The following is a 17238-nucleotide window of genomic DNA, read 5'->3' on the forward strand; positions in this document are numbered from 1 at the left end:
GCCATTTCTTTTTAGAAGTCTACTTCCTTCCAATCATCGCTGCTTGTATATTTGTTAATAAATAATGTTACAAAACACTGTAAGTCTCTGTGCTCTCTCACCCAAAGTAGATTTGAAGTTGAGAACACACACAGATTATATAGTAGGCTCAATATCTGTAGGTTCAGTCTAGGCACTTGGAAGCCTGCATTATGCAGAGTTTCCAACCACACCTACATGTGTACAACCAGGGGCGTAGCAAGGTTGGAATGGGCCCAGAGACGAGATTTTAAAATCCCCCCCCCCACTCAAAGTCCAGGGCCTCCGCACACCCCAGGCCCCCAAGGATTTAAGTCTGATATTCCAAAATAAGTATGCTGCCTGGAAATACATTTCACTGAATACACACATGCACATGTCACAATATATAGTGATATACATTGAGTACTATACATTTGTTTTACTTTTAATGCCTAGAACACACTAGAAAGATGAATGATTAAAATGGCCCCCTCGCTGCAGATTAGCAAAGGAGACTTTCAACCATGCAGGGTGAGCCTATGTTTGTTTTCTCAGAATTCTGAACAAATTCAGTAAAGTTTGATTCCAGGAGGTTTTTCACAAGAGGCTTTTAAAGCCCTTTAACACACATCTCCTCTGGAATAGAGGTGCTGCATTCACATGTTGGCCAGATTGACCCTGAAGTCCCTGCAAGTTATTGGGGAGCAGTTCACACACAAGAAAAATAAAATAAAATAAAAGCACAAAACATGCTTCACAGTTCTCACTCAGACGTTCTGGGTTGCAAAACAACTTGAACATAAGTGCATTTATAAATGAATGAATGAATGAATAAAATAAATATAATACTGTTTCTTCCAGAAGTTTTTGTAATTTTTTGCCATGAAACAAGCCACTTATAGGACTTTTTAGATAGTTTTTTTTAAGCCAGCAAATTTTCCAAGCTGTTTAAAAATAAATATTCAGAGACTTCTCAGTCCCTCCCCCCCCCATATCAAAGCCCTATGGCAAGCAGATGCCTATATATCGGGGGGGGGGGGGGAAGGTAACCACAAAAAGGAGTTCACACTCTACCTGGCAGCAAGGGGTCTTCTGCTGCAGAGAGCAGTGGTGGCCACTCTGGCTGCCTCCTCCTTCCAGGCTGGCTTGGGCCCTACTGGAGTTCAGGCTTCACAGAGGCCTACACGGAGGCCTCGGTGGAAACCCCGCCCACCCGCCGATCAGCTGAGAGGCGGGAGAAAAGGAGCTCTTGGCAGCTTGCCTGCTGCCTGGATTGCCGGCCAGGAGAACAAGCTGGAGAGACGGCGAAGAGGGCAAGTGGCTGAGGGGCCTTGGGGCTGGGCAGGGGGCAATGGGGAGTCACATGAGGTGCCTCTGGGGGGCCCCTCCAGGCAGTGGGGCCCCCAGACAACTGTCTCCCCTTGCCCGATCGTTGTTACGCGCCTGTGTACAACTGTGTATGTACTGAGTTGTTCCAACCATCACACATTTGTGTGGAGATTGGAGTGGTCCCATTCTGCCTCCTACCCTTCATGCATTTATTTCTCTAGATATTTCTTGTTAATAGGGCTATAGCATACCTGCCAACATGTCCCTATTTTCCCATTCAGTGAATGGGGAAATAGGGCCATGTTGGCAGGTATGCTATAGCATTTTAAAATTGCCATTTAATCATAGGAACATAGGAAGCTGTCATATACTGAGTCTGACCATTGGTCTATCTAGCTCAGTATTGTCTTCACAGACTGACAGCGGCTTCTCCAAGGTTGTAGGCAGGAATCCCTCTCGGCCTTATCTTGGAGATGCCAGGGAAGGAACTTGAAACCTTCTGCTCTTCCCAGAGCAGTTCCATCCCCTAAGGGGAATATCTTGCAGTGCTCATACTTCTAGTTTCCCTTTCATATGCAACCAGGGCAGACTCTGCTTAGCTAAGCAGACAAGTCATGCTTGCTACCACAAGACCAGCTCTCCTCACTAAAGGCCTGTTTATATAATCTGCAGAACCCTGTGATAAAGCAGGGCTGTTAAACTGCAGATGGAGGGCTACATGTTTGAATGCCTGGCTAGTGCCTTTGATCTCCTGCGCAGACCTTCACCTGCAGAGTGAAGTAGTACAGTCCAGAAAAACATGCCACTTGATTCTGAAGATTGTATAAACTCGTCCTTAAATATGTTGCTTAATTTGGTACAAACTTTCTCTGGATAAGGTTGCATTCTACCACTAAATAAGTAAGTTGGCAAAAACCTGTAACTGGCAAAACCTATAACCTATCATTCATTTACAACCCAATCCTGCCCAACTTTATTCAGGAGCACATCCAACTATTTCAGCAGAATTTCAGTGGGGATCCCAGATAAATATGCATTGGATTACAGCTTTATTCACCCCAGTTTCCAGCCCACATCATTCTTCAGTTCTCAGGGCAGATTACAATTTTCAAATATTATACAAAAAGCAAAATGTACTGTAAAGCCTCAAGCTCCTAAAGTTTTAATCCTGGCCACCCAACACGAGTTATTAATCCTGTAAAATTTTGACCATGAAAAGTGATATTCCTCTTGCTATTATAGGCTGGTCAGTGTTCTAAATCAATCTATTAGTATTTCAGGCAGGTGTATCATCAACACAATGTTTGCAAAGGACTTCTTGTAGTAATAAAAGTCTGACAGCAATCTAAGTTTAATCGGACATATAACTGGACTGCCACCAACAGGGACATAAGGCAGTTCCACACTAGGAGGGAGCACTCCTTCCCATCAAAGACTTTTCTTTGACCCAACCACATACTGAGGCTGTTCTCACGAGCAAACTAGGGCAGCCTAGTCTGGGTTAGGCTGCTCATGTGGAGTGCCAGGATCCTGCCCAGCATAACGCCACTCCTAGCGCAAGCACTCCCTTAACCCGGTTGCCAGGATCGTGTCTCTCCTCGGGCTGCACACAGCCTGAGGAAACACAGAGATGGGCGATCCCGTCAACACTGCTCATGGCATGGTACATTGTGGGAAATTGGATGGCTGGGACACATCATCCTGACATCCGGAGCTCCACGCTGCGGGGTGCAATGCAGATATTCTGGCAGTCCACACTCTCAGCAGCATTTCTGTGATCATCTGCGGGGAAGGTGAGTTGGAACAGCCTTCCCCACCCCCACCTCGATCGTGTGAATGGCCCCATTGTCTAAGGACCATGTTTGGATGCAAACTGTTGTTCTCTAGTCATAGCTTGGATTAGCCCCAAACTATCCCCTTATCTCAGGGCTGAGCATAGTAACTTGGGTCTTTAAGGCTGCAATTGTAAACTTCATTGAAACAAATAAGTCCCACTGAACTCTGTAAGGCCTACTTTCAAGATGGTGTGTGTTGGATCAGACTTATCAGATCCAATTTAGAAATAACTCTCAAGGAATCTTCTCCCAATCAGAAAAGGACCTTGGTTCATGAATACAGGTCAGTTTCCTCTGGACTTGGCTGGGCAGCTGGGGGTTTTCTGGATACAGAAAGCTGAGGCTTTTATTTGGTTTTGTGCATAAGATTGATAGTTTCTACACTACAATTTGTTTATTTATCTATCATATTTATCATATCATATTTATCATATCATATTTATATACCACCTGATACATGTATCTTTAGGCAGAGTACACAATTTAAAACATAACAAATATAAAACAGAGTAAAACAATTAAAACAATTTCACAAGATAAAAACAATTAAACAATATAAAATTATTTGTAGTTAAAACCTGAGAAAACAAGTGTGTCTTGAGGGTCTTTTAAAAAAGAAATCATTTTGATAGGGAGTGCATTCCAAAGCCTTGTGGCAGCCACTGAGAAGGCCCAGTCCTGAGTTGCCACCAAATGAGTCAGCAGTAACCGTAACCAGACCTCTCCAGATTATCTTAATAGGTGGTTGGGTTCATGACAAAGAAGGCACTCTCTTAAGTACCCTGGACCCAAGCCATTGAGGGCTTTATAGGTAATAACCAGCACTTTGTATTTCACTTGGAAACATATTGGCTGTTCGTGCAGTTTTTTTAAAATCAGTTGTTATATGGTCCTTTCAGGTTGTCCCAGAGACCAGTCTGGCTGCCACATTCTGTACCACAGGTAGTTTGGTATCCACATAGAGTGCATTACAGTAGTCAAGCCTGAAGTTACCGGCATACACACCACTATTTTAAATTCATTTACCTCCAGAAATGAGAATAGCTGATGTATCAGCCAAAAATGATAAAAAACACTTTTGGTCACTGCCTCAATCTGAGAAACCAGAGAGAGTTTTGGATCCAGCTGAAGGAGGGAGAACTCTTCCCAGTTAAAGGAGGGAGATGTGTTCCTAATCTTCTTTCATTACACCCCAGGCTATGTGGTTTATTTTTATTGCTTAAAATCTAAACATTGCTGGTTACTTAGCTTTCACAAGTAACAGAAATGTGTTATTTTTTTTCCCTTGCTACTAGTAGAATGCTACTACCACTTATCATTTATATTAGAGAGGAGAGCTGGTATTGTGGTAGCAAGCATGACTTCTCCCCTTAACTAAGCAGGATCTGCCCTGGTTCCATATGGGAGACTAGAAGTGTGAGCACTGAAAGATATTCCCCTCAGGGGATGGAGCTGCTCTGGGAAGAGCAGAAGGTTCCATGTTCCCTCCCTGGCATCTCCAAGACAGGACTGAGAGAGATTCCTGCCTGCAACCTTGGAGAAGCCGCTGTCAGTCTGTATAGACCAGGCCTGCTCAATTTAGGCCTCCCAGCTGTTTTTGGACCAACTCCCATAATCCCCAGTCACAGTGGGCAATAGCCAAAGATTGTGGGAGTTGTAGGCCAACATCTGCAGGAGGTCCAAAGTTGAGCAGCCCTGGTGTAGACAATACTGAGCTAGATAGACACAGGAACATAGGAAGCTGCCATATACTGAGTCAGACAATAGGACCAATGATCTGACTCAGTTTATGGCAACTTCCTATGTTCCTATATAGCACTTTTAATTCGCAAAGTACTTTGTAATCTATATTGGTCTTGCTCTCAGACTTTGAGGGGTTGGCCACTATGATCTTCAATTTAAAGGTATGGAATAAAGACTGATAGAGTGTCCCTTGATTGAGGCCACATAATAGCTCCATCAAAGGTGGCTCCCCGAGGGGGAACACAGGGGCAAGTACCACCCCATAAATCTAATTTGCCCCTTCTGTGCCTCCCTCAATTTTTTTTTCTTGTGCTGCCACTAAACCCCATGCAGATGTTCTTTTTGGATACAAGGGAATCAGGTTGTTTTATTATTATTATTATTATTATTATTATTATTACATTTTTAACCCGCTCTTCCTCCAAGGAGCCCAGAGCGGTGTACTACATACTTGAGTTTCTCTTTCACAACAACCCTGTGAAGTAGGTTAGGCTGAGAGAGATGTGACTGGCCCAGAGTCACCCAGCTAGTTTCATGGCTGAATGGGGATTTGAACTCGGGTCTCCCTGGTTCTAGTCCAGCACTCTAACCACTACACCACGCTGGCTTCTTACACCCACTGGCCCTGCCCTCAACAACATCCATCCACTAATCAGACTTTGTACACAGACCCAGTGCTTGTAGAAGCTGTACCTGTGTAGGCTCTGTATGCAAGACCTATGTAAAGAGCCTATACACAGGCAGCTTTGACGCACTGGGCTTCTGGGAGCACAGTCCCGTCAATGGCATGGAGGAGACCAGTGGACACAGTCCCCATCCGCTGCCACTTCTTGAATCTATCTACTTTAAAGACCATATGAACTGAGCTAAAGTAAGCATGGCAAAGAGCAGACATGTAGCCAGATCTAACTCTGTAGCCACTGGGATACATTATCTTAAATTTCCCAATATTAACAGAAGGTAATTCTCATAATCTAACTGTAGGTAATGGAGAAGTCAAAAGTGAAGGAGGAAGTACTTGAAACACATTTAAAGCTTTGATATTTCTTCCCCAGGAGAAGTTAAATCCAAACTACTATTATTTTGCAAGACTAATTTAAAACAACTGCAATGTGTATAATGTAAGGTTTTTATCTCTGATGCTATGATGTTAGTGAAATACAACTGTAATAGAGTATTCTTACATTCTCCTATGTAACTTTACAGTAGTGATCTAGAAAATTAAAAACAGAATACTCTGAGCAGCCCCATTTGTGAAAGGTGTTGCTTTCACCAGCCATTCAAACCCACACTGTCCATATAATATAAACAAATTATTTCACCTTATAAAAAGATATAAGCTAATTAGAGAAGATATAAGCTAATTAGGAAAGCTATCTAACTGTACATTTTAAAACACTGTGAAAGCAAATGAAATATTACCAGGATGCAAAAACTGCCATTCTTTTTCCTGCTGCACTCTCCCTGTAATTGAGACTAGAAAAAAGACAAAAGACTTTGCTTAATTACCTCTTGGGTAGCTTTGTTTACAGCCTAAAGTATATTACAATCCTGAACGTCTTCTGCCTTTATCTTACAAGCAGCATAGCCACTCCATCTTAAATAGCAAATATATTATTTCAAAACCATAAAATGCTGGGTGAGTTCTTTGCATGTACCCCATTTGAGCTTTCTAAACGCTGTTATTGGTTTTTGTTTTCTGAAGGACAATATCACTAAGAAAAAGCTTTATATTTTGCAGTGTATGCAGCTGATCATTGCACAAATGTTTTCAAGAGAAATCACTATATTTCTCCAAGATGGGTATGGGTTTTTGCTGTAGATCAAAGTGAGAAGCGGGGGGAGGATGGGGAGGGAGAAAGAAAGATAAATCATCAGAGATCCAAAAATACTTTTCATTTGGAGAAGATATCAGACCATTTTGATGGCACTGATAGAGTCTCAGCTCTGTCTCCATTACCCACTGAAGGCAGCCGGAGTCAGGAGCTGACAACACTATATTATATTCCCTATAAGATGGTCACCAATATATATATATATGATCTTCAACCTCTATTGATTGACCAATTTCACAAGCAAAGACTGGTGAAATGAAGCTGAAATGAACATCATGCTTTAACTCATTGAACCTATCAGGCCTGAGTTAATCTCACTGTCCACTGTCTCTGATAGAATTCAATTGATCAATCATGTTTCGGTGATAGTACCATTTCACTGGCTTATTGCTTCTTCATTTCAAAGCTTGACCTGTTAGATATACTTGGACCACTGCTGGTCTCCGATACATAGAGATCAGCATTACTACCAAAGTCTATTGTCTTGTGCCCCAAGTTTATAAGAACTCAGAGAATGTTTGTCTTTTATCACATGCATACTACTGGCATTGCATCCATAATGACGAGGAAATAAAATCCTACAAAATATAACACTAGACTTATCATTAAAATTTATTTCTATCACTCCTGCCTTTTGCTTTCATATGTAAAATATTTTATTAATTGTAATTACCTGAATAAGTTAAATAAGAAATTTATATCTTGCCATTTGTATACAGAAAAATCTGAAAAACCCATAGGCTAGGGCTGGGTTTTCACAATAGACCTGATAGATTTAAAATCTTGCAAAAGGAAACTTTGCACACAGAAACTACAAAAGGAATACATAAAGGCTGCGTACTGATGCTAGGTTTTCAGAGACTCGAAGGAGATATGCTAGAGTTAATTACTTGTGAGTACATACCTTTTTATAATCCCATTTATGGGTTTTGGTCCAACATATTGCAAGTTATAGTAGTGCTTAAAAAAAAAACCTACAAAAGCTATTTGATCAGAGAACAAGAAAGAGCAGAGAAAATACGCATGTACTATTGTTCATTGCTGAAAGGAAAGGCCATCTTATATTTTCTTTTCTTTTTCTATTACAGTAACACACTTATACAAAACCAGAACCAAAATAAATATGTGCTCTTAACTCTTAGCCTGTTTGCCAGCACAAATTAATCAACCAAAATTAATCTACAGATTAAATAGATCAAAACTTGCAGCCCTAATTTTAAAATGTTGTTCAGCTCTACAGTATGTTAACAATATACTCTAATAATTTATTTTGAAAAGCAGATGAATGATGACTTCATGGAAGAATAGACTGAAAATATTTGGCTACCCTCCTACTTGTGCTATGAATTTAAGTCCAATATCCTGAACTGCAGTGCCTATATAGCACCCCAAAGGATCAGGCTATTACAATAGCAACTTAAGGCAGTTTAAGTGAAAGGAAATGTATTAAAATAGTTTGAGTGGGTTCAGGCAATATGTAAAATGTCGAACCATGACTCCCTGGAGCACGGCGGTGAGTCCAATTTCTAGAGTCAGGACTTCAAATCCTGGTTAAAGATATCAGTTTTGGAACCTCATGTAGGGCAGAATATGCCAACATTGGTGGGTTCAGACAACTCGCCCAACATTGGCATAGCAGTCCCAACGCTGGAAGCTGGGCTCAGCACTGTGCTCTGGGAACTGGCAGTTTGCTCTTTTCCATGTCATCTGAACCTGCCCTCTATATGTAGTCATTTGTACCTTTTCAGTTCACATCCACTTACTACAATTGAGGAATAACAAATAAACTTTATTTCTTTCTTGAAATTATCTTCATTATATATAATTCACTTAGGCATACCCGTCGCTAATCCCATGCATGGCAGCTCTTGCGAGAGTTTGCGAGAAGCTGCCCGGATAGCAACAGGCACAGGCGGGAGGTAAGAAAATGGCAGCGGCAGCCTGGCCAGTGGCGAGGAAGACAGTGGCCAGTGGGCGGACAGAGAAAATGGTGGGCTGGGAAGAAACAGCGGCCGGTGGGTGAGTGGCCAGTGAGTGGGTGGCCGGCAGGGAAGCGGTGGTGGCAGAGAACAAGAGGCCCGCCTGCCGGCCAAAAGGAAGGATGGCCCGCACTGGGGCCGAATGTGAAGCGTGGGTGGGTGGCGGAGAGGGCAGCACAGCCTCCCTCTCCAGCCTGCCTGCCAGCCCAAAGGAAGGCACTGGGGCTGAAATGTGCAGCGCGGAGAGGGCAGCACAGCTGCCCTCTCCGGCACCAGGTCGGCCCGCACTGGAGAACGGCCAAGCAGGGGGGCACAGCCTCCCTCTCTGGGCCCGCCTGCCAGCTAAATAGCAGGCCAGTGAGCGGGTGGGGTGAGGGGCCAGAAAGCAGGGGAGAAAGTGGGGGCGGGGGGAAGCAGGAGAACTAGAGGTGCAGATGCTCTGCGCCTGGTTCAGCTAGTTGATCATTAATAATGAATATATGAAAACAGCAGCGCACACCAGATTTCTTCTTACTAATGTTTTGATTGCTTACAAGTGACTGGAAAGGAACAGGTCAGTAAAACTTAGTGGTGAAATAACACATATGACTTAACTGAGGGCAGTCTATGGTTACTTGTCATCCAAACCTAGAACTATTCAGGCACCTGAGGAGATCATACAGGATTAGCCATTGCAACAGACCTTTGCTGTAAAAATTCAACTGTTTCCTCCAGTTCCTCACATAGGTCATGTGAGGAACTGGAGGAAACAGCTGAACTTTCAACTGGAGGAAACAGTTGAACAGTTGAGGCTTTCTGGGCTTTTCTTTTAAAGAGGCAGAACACAACCACAATCTGCTGCAGTGTTTAAATGCACTGTAGTATTTTTAGAACTTTGTGACATTTTCTTAATAAAATATAAAATCACTCTCAAATGCCTGGTTCCTGGTTTTCCCCAAATGTAATCTAAAAACTTCACCAGTGGTCAAAGTGTCTTCAGGGAAACTCAGATATTGTTTTAGATGTCCAAGATCAATGTTTGATATAGTCAGTGCCGACATTCAAATCATGTAGAACCTATGAAGTCCGCGCCAAGCAAAATATGATGCTTTTTTGAAGGCCTTACTACAAAATGTTCTATGTTTAAAAGTTATTGTCCCTGTTTTAGGGAACTCCCAGTGATCAGTGCCAGTGCTAGACGCATGGGAGTTCTTGGCCAAGTTCCTTGGAGGGCCCCCATTAGCAATATGGGGGAGGGGGGTACAGCTGTGCTTTACAATTGCAAGGAGCTCCAAAAGGATCTCTCTAAAGTGGGGGAGTGGCAACAAAATGGCAAATGCAGTTCAGTATTAGCAAGTGTAAAGTGATGCACATTGGAGCAAAAAAATCCATCTTCACATATACGCTGATGGAGTCTGAGCTGTCAGTGACTGACCTGACCAGGAGACAGATCATAGGGTCGTGCTGGACTGGATAGCTCACTGAAAGTGTTGAAAAAGTCAAATTCCATGCTGGGGATCCTTAGGAAGGGGGCTGAAAATACAACTGATAATATTATAATGCCCTTATACAAAAATATGGTGCAGGCACATTTGGAATGCTACGTGCAGTTCTGGTCACTATACCTTAAGAAGGACTTTGTAGAACTGGAAGAGGTGTAAAAGAGGGCAACCAAAATGTTCATGGGCCTAGAGCACTTTCTTTATGAGGTAAGGCTACAACACCTAGGGCTTTTTAGTTCAGAGAAAAAGATGACTGAGGGGAGACATGACAGAGGCCTATACAATCATGCACAGTGTGGAGAAAGTAGATAGAGAGACATTTTCCTCTCTCTATCAGTGATGCAAGCACAGGGGTGTGGGTATTGTATTGTAGAAAAGAAAGATGGTGGCTACCAGTGCACCTGCTGCCACGAAGGTAAACCTTTTTCAAACCCTTCTTGGGGCTTGTCTTAGTAGTGGTGGTGGCCCGGAGCACTCTTCAGCAGCCATGCTAGCAGCCAGAATCTTTTTTCCCTATAATGCAGTGTCCAGAAGCTCAATGACAGGGGCATTGCATGAGGGGTGAAGACAGATGGCAGTCGGCAGCACAGCTGCCAAAAAATATCCCAGGGTGCTGCTGCCACTGCTTAAATAGGTCCCCACAAGGGTTTAGGGGAGGCTTACCTAGGCAGTAGTAGCAGCATCTTGCACTGCTTCCTGGCAGCTGCACTGGCACCTGCTTCCTTTTCACACCAGGATTTCTGAGGTTGGCCTCAAGTCCTTTGTTCCCAGTGCCCAAGTTGATTGATCCCCAATGCCAATCCCAAGCTACTGTAACACCTGAAGCTTGATGTCATAAGAACAGCCCGGCTGGATCAGGCCCAAGGCCTATCTAGTCCAGCATACATTCCACACAGTGGCCCACCAAAAAGAAGCCTTTGAGAATCCCACAGGCAAGAGGTGAGGGCAGGCCCTCTCTCTTGCTGTTGCTCCCCTGCAACTGGTATTCAGAGGCATCTTGCTCATGAGGCTGGAGATGTCAGTTTGTCACTCTTCTGGTGCCCCAGTAATCTGCCACCTGAGACAACCACCTCATGAAAGGGTTGCCCCTTTGGAGCTGTTCATCCCTTTGGAGTTGTTCATCCCTTTGGAAATTTATAAAGAAGATGATATAGAAATAAATGTTTTAATCCATAAGTGGAAGTAAAACTCAAAAAATGAAGTGAAATTCATTGGCTGCCAACAAATGTGAACTAAGACTGAAAACAACAAGAAAGCCAGTACTCTAAATGCAAAGGCATTTAACTAACTGCACTTCCGGCACCTTTTCTTATTTCTTCGGTGGGGGGGGGACTCCAGAAGGGGACAATGCGGAGCAGATGAGTGGTGGGGAGTGTTTACTTCTTCCCCCACCTGCCACTTCTCTACTCCAAATTTCTTCAAGCTGCTTTTTCCACATGCACATTTCTGATGCATTTGGAACCCTTGGGGACGGGGAGGGAGGCTGTTGGGATGGGCAATTTGGAACAGAAAAACAGTGGGTCGGTAAAGTGTTGGATATATGCACACACACCACTGCTTCCCTGCTCAAAATCTCCATCTCTCAGTAACTTTTCCTGGGAGAAAAAAGGATCATTGACTTGCAGGTGAGGAGGCCTTATATTCCTGTCTGTGCTGCAAATATATTGGCTTGATGTCAGAATACCTGACAAGGTATTCTGGGAATTGTAGTTGGCGAAAGTGATGAGAATTATCGGTTAAAAATCCCTAGCAATATTCCAATAATCCCTAGAATTATCTGTTAAAAATCCCTAGCAATACTGGTAGAGCTACAGAACTACCAATTTTCCCTGGGGAGAGGGAATGACAAATAAACCCATTTAAGTCTGGCATGTAGATTGACTCTCTCTAGGAGTACATTCACATTCCTGTTTTTTGCCACAAAGTTACTCTTAGCCATCACCTCACTATGGAGATCCACATGGAATGGAACTGGGAAGGCCCCCACACGAAAAGACCAGGAAGATTAAAAAAACAGGCTTGCCAAACTGATGTTGGCCTATCACCCCAAAACAATATGGACACTTCCATGGTTTACATGGTTTCACAAAGAACTTGATGCAGCATGGTTGCCGTGGTGTGTCACAGGGGGTATAGAAAGACATCATGTGAGCCCACCCCAAGTACTGTAATGAAGCAACTGAGGGGTGGAGTGGAGAAAGAAAATCACAATCCATATATAACAAATTAACTTTTTATATAAAACACACAGATTTTTGCCAAATGGAGGAATTCTCTTTAGGATGTCAGAGGATTGTTTATTGGTTGAGTCCTTCGTTCCCAACCCCTTCTATACACCATTTTTATTGCTACGAAGAGAAGATTGCTAAACACTTGGGCGGGGGCATGATCCTCCCCCCCATTAGAGTCTTGCAGCATAAGATATATTTTGCCTCAAGCTTCTTAACTGTAACGTTGTTACTTATATAATATATATACAGGGAGACTAATGAACAAGAGGCTGTGGCTCTCCCACGATGACTAGCCCCTGCAGCCACGTTTGGGGGGGGGAAGAATCATAATAATGAATCTTCGAAGTCCCTGTCTGAAGAGGCAGTGCTTCATCCCAGCCCCTCATGCTTTACCCCTGGTTCCATCAGCGCAAGGTGGAATCACTCAGGCTTATTGACACTTCATCTGCCAAAGCACTCCCGCTGCATGTGGATCATCTGGTACACTGCCCGGTTTCTGGCGGCTGGACTCCACACTAAAACACCTCCCTTGAGCCTCTAGGAAAGCTGGCATCAGTTGTTACCATAACAAACTCAATTGTTCTCAGCAGTGCTCCGGCAAATAAAGTCATTAATTATGGCCCTCTCTCTTGGCCGCCGTTGGCTGGAGCGGCAATCAATGTGAAACCGCTCATTGCCTTCTCTCGGGGAGAGGAGGCAGATGCCATAAAAATAAACTGCAGCCCGAGCAGAACCCTGCCAGTAAGGCAGCAGCAGGCTGTACCCAGTAACGGCCATCATGCTGGTTCTGTGTGCCTGGCTACATTTATTTGGCCTGCCTCAGCCATAGGGGAAGGTATCCCATTAAGCAATTATTTTTATCTTATAACGTCAATTTACTTATACTGATTGGCTTCCTGCCGCCAAATATCAATTAAATTGCAAATGCCTGCAAAAGCTTATTTTCTATCTCTGTTCCCCCTCACACACACAACACACACTTCCCTTTTTTACTTGCTGTATTCCCCTCTCCTTCCCTCCCTCTCTTTTTTTATAAACTATGTTCCAACATAATTTAATTTATTTCCCTTTCCATATCTCAAAGGAAAATCTATATCTCCTCCTGGAAGGCCATTTGCCCTATGTTATTGGGAGCTGAGGTATCACACTATCGGACCATTTGTTTCAGCTGACTATCGGCAGCCCATCAGTGCTCCTAAAGACCTCTGCCATCTCCCTGCAATTGTATCCAGGATTGCTCGGTTTATAATTTGTTTTTATATATACAAAAAAGTAGGTATGTCACCATGAGGCTTCTGTATTTTTCTTTCAACTTCGTTAGCCTAAATGTTATTTCCTTTCCCACTCATACAAGCAACTAACTTGATGAGATCTGCTTTATTAGTAAACTTGAAAAGAACTGGCTGTCACTTATTTTACACTGTTCTTTTTTTAAAGATGTGGATCTCAAGAGAAGATGGGGATATCAAAAGAAGCTAGTGGCTGCTGACAGAGTGTTCCACTGTGATAACTAAATGAAAGACCTTTGGAAAATGAAAAAAGGCAGGTGAGGAAAAGTGAATTCTCTGTGTGTAAACTATCAGCAGCCTTTGTGAACTGTAAAGGATCTAACTGGCTGTGTTTGTGCAGTCTGAGAGCAAAAGGCATTCAGATGCACACATACCAGGTATAGTAGTTTGGACAGAACACATCCCAGGACATGGCTGGCCCAGGGGCGTAGCAAGGTTGGAGTGGGCCCAGAGACAAGTTTTTAAAATGGGCCCCTCACTTATATACACACACAAACACACTTCACAATATATAGTGCACTCACACTCACATCCCCATTATGAATACAGTGAATATCTAGTTCACAGGGACAGATCCAGCAGGAAATTACAGGGGGTGCAACAAGAATCCCCCCCATAAAAGATTCTACCCCCATATAAATATTGGGGCTTGGATTTTCTCTCTCTTGCAAATGTACTATGCCAGGAGGTGTCAAACTAAAATTTGCTGGTGGCCAGATTAGATTCTGATGCACCTCTGGTGAGCCACACATAGCCTTGCGCCCACTTCATACCACCTATCTTCATCCTCCTCTCTACTCTTTCTCTCATTCCTTTTCCTTTTCTCTCTCCCCTCCTTAAATTTGCTGAATTCACTACTTAGGGAAAGTAGTGAATTCACTCAGGGAAAACACTCAGGGAAAGATTGATTGTTTTAATTTTTAGAAGAAATTCGGTACATACCTGCTAATACCAGCTTTTTTCATGGAAAATCCTATCACTCTTCCTCTCCCCCTTACAAAGATGTTTCTAGGTACTTAAAATATCCAGGGCGTGCAACACAGGCGGGTGAGGAGTCATGTGATGTGGCTCTGGGGGGGCCCTTTGAGGCAGTGGGAACCCAAGCCAACTGTCTCCCCTTGCCTAACGGTAGTTACGCCCCTGGGCTGGCCCATGTCTTTTGGACTGTAAGAGTGTTCCATCATATACACAGGACATCCAGGTGCAAAGGAGAACAGGGCTCCTCTACCTTTGGTAGTTAAATAGAAGAAGGAATTCTAAAAGTCCCTCTTTTTCACAACTATTAAAGGTTCTGCCCTCCTTTGCATCTGGTCATCTTACACATTTTGTACACATTCACCAATGCAGTAGATCTGATTTTTTTTGTTCTTCTTCTTCTGGATGGGGCTCAGAGCTTCCAAAAGGTTTTTGAAGGCCACAAAAAAAAAATCTCACTTGTCTCAAACACAAGATAAGTACATGAAAAAATGGACCCTTACACTTGAAGTCCCTTGAGACATGAGGATAAAGGCACTTGTGATCATCTAATTTAGCTTCCTGTAAAGAGAAGTTATACATTTGGTCCCACAATGGACCAAACGTATAACTTAGAATAGTGAAACCAAAAGCCATCCAAGCCATCATTATTGTGCTAATGCAAATTATAAATAAAAATATCTCCTGAACCCACAACTAGCAGCTGTTAATGTATTAGGGTGGCTGCATGCCCAGCTTTTAAAACAAAAGCAGATGCTTAAACAGTCAAGTGGCCCTAACAGTTTCAGAAAATTTTCATAATTTGCAAGAAACAGAAACCAGTTGAAGAAAGTTTGAAAAGCAGACTGTGTTTAGTTAATAGATACAAATATACTATCCATATTTTTTTGCACTTCTCATACTATAACTATATTTTGTATAGATGATAGTTACAGAAACTGAGTACTTCAATAGCGCACTAAATATTTTCATTAGGGTTCCCCATCAATAAACAAGTATATTTAGCAGGGGGAGAGCAACTCCAACACCAGCACAGCAATCCTCCAGTGGCTGTTGCTGGTGTCTACCTTATGTTTCTTTTTAGATTGTGAGTCCTTTGGGGACAGGGGACCATCTTTTTATGTATTATTTATTTTTCTATGTAAGCTGCTTTGAGAATTTTGTTGAAGAGTGGTATATAAATATTCGTAGTAGAAGCAGTAGTAGCAGTACCTACTGCTGCTGTGGAAGAGATTAATGTGGACTCAAAATGACACAGCATGAGGGAATCCAATGGGAGAAAAGGAATAAGGAGGTCTTGTGCAGAGAAAAGGTGTGAGGAGGTCTTGTGGTGTGGGGAGAGAGATAACTTTATGATGGCATTGAATCACCCTGAAGATGAATGCTGATGGACAAATGCAATTAAAATTGCACTTTATTTTTAATCTTTATCAAGCAAGTCAGTTCTAAGCAGCACTTTCCTTGATACTGTTCTTCATCAGAGAAATGGACCCACATGAGAAAGTTCCAGGATGATTGAACATTCTGGGATGGAATGCTACCAAATAGGATTCTCATTCAGTATATGATGGAGATATTCTTATTCTTTGTGTTGCTTGTTGTAAGTTTCTAAAAAGAAAGTTCTAGAATCACCATGAGATCAACTGCTCAATGGAACTGCGGTTTGCCTCCATTTCCCCATCTCCCCGCTCCCAGACAATCAGAACCTGAAGACTGGGAACTGACAAAGGGGGTGAGACTGGGTACATGGGCTCCCTCTAACCCTGGAGGGACAGCCCGTGCCGAGGAGCTTCCTCCCTTACCTCCAGTTTGGGGCACAATCCCAATCTGGATACAACACAGGCAGGAATGGATCCCCGATTGGGTGAGTTGAACTCACTATAAAGCAAGGGCTCATTCCCAGGTTTGGGGGGGGAATCGGAACTGCAGTTGGGTCCAGGAACCACAGTTCTGATAATTTGGACATCGTAGGGGCCAAACTGGAGGTGAGTTCGCCTTCCGTTTGGCGTGATCTCCGAAGGTGGACATTGAGTGTGTTAATATATGAGGCTTTCGTCAGCTTTGCCAATCCTCCACTAATTTATTAATGCTGAAGATAAAAAAGAGGACTGGTAATTGAAATGCAAATTCATATTCTGACCAATGTAGGTTTTCTCACTTGTGTTATAATTTTCATGTGTGAAAATGTCATAGCAGTGAAAGTTGGGAAATCACTGATTCATATGTTACCTAGGACCAAATTCACCAATAGGCAGATGAGGCAAAGGTCTGAATATTTCAGAGGTCTTGAAATCAGTGAAGAAAAAATAGGCTTTGTGAGTAAACTGTTCAATTTTAACAAGACAGAGAGTCTATTCCCACAATCACTGGGAAGCAGGGCTAAGGGAGCTTAGCCCACTTCCCAGTGATCATGGGAACCACTGGGCTCACAGGAAAGCCCAGTGTTCCCAAGGCAGTTAGCCTGCCTAATTCCCCCTCCCCTTAAATGAGGTTAATGGAGCAAGGGCTCTGTTAACTTCATTTTTTGCTCGTGTGTCACCA

General features: G+C 43.0%; 1 protein-coding gene across 8 annotated transcripts in view; it reads right to left on the minus strand.

The window, feature by feature from the left end:
• The window catches only part of PAX5 (paired box 5), a 316792-nt gene that overhangs the window by 221715 nt on the left and 77839 nt on the right, over nt 1-17238 (minus strand). For 5 of the 8 annotated variants that reach the window (XR_008316357.1, XR_008316358.1, XM_053297041.1 and 2 more), the window contains exon 6: nt 6330-6383. The exons of the other annotated variants lie outside the window; for them this stretch is intronic. Coding sequence is in view for 3 of the 5 variants with exons in the window: in XM_053297041.1 (XP_053153016.1) it covers nt 6330-6383 (54 nt within the window). In the remaining 2 variants the exon portion in view is untranslated. The remainder of the gene's footprint in view (nt 1-6329; nt 6384-17238) is intronic. 8 annotated transcript variants of the gene reach the window in all.

This window comes from Hemicordylus capensis, chromosome 2, assembly GCF_027244095.1.
Source record: "Hemicordylus capensis ecotype Gifberg chromosome 2, rHemCap1.1.pri, whole genome shotgun sequence".
Lineage (NCBI taxonomy): Eukaryota > Metazoa > Chordata > Lepidosauria > Squamata > Cordylidae > Hemicordylus > Hemicordylus capensis.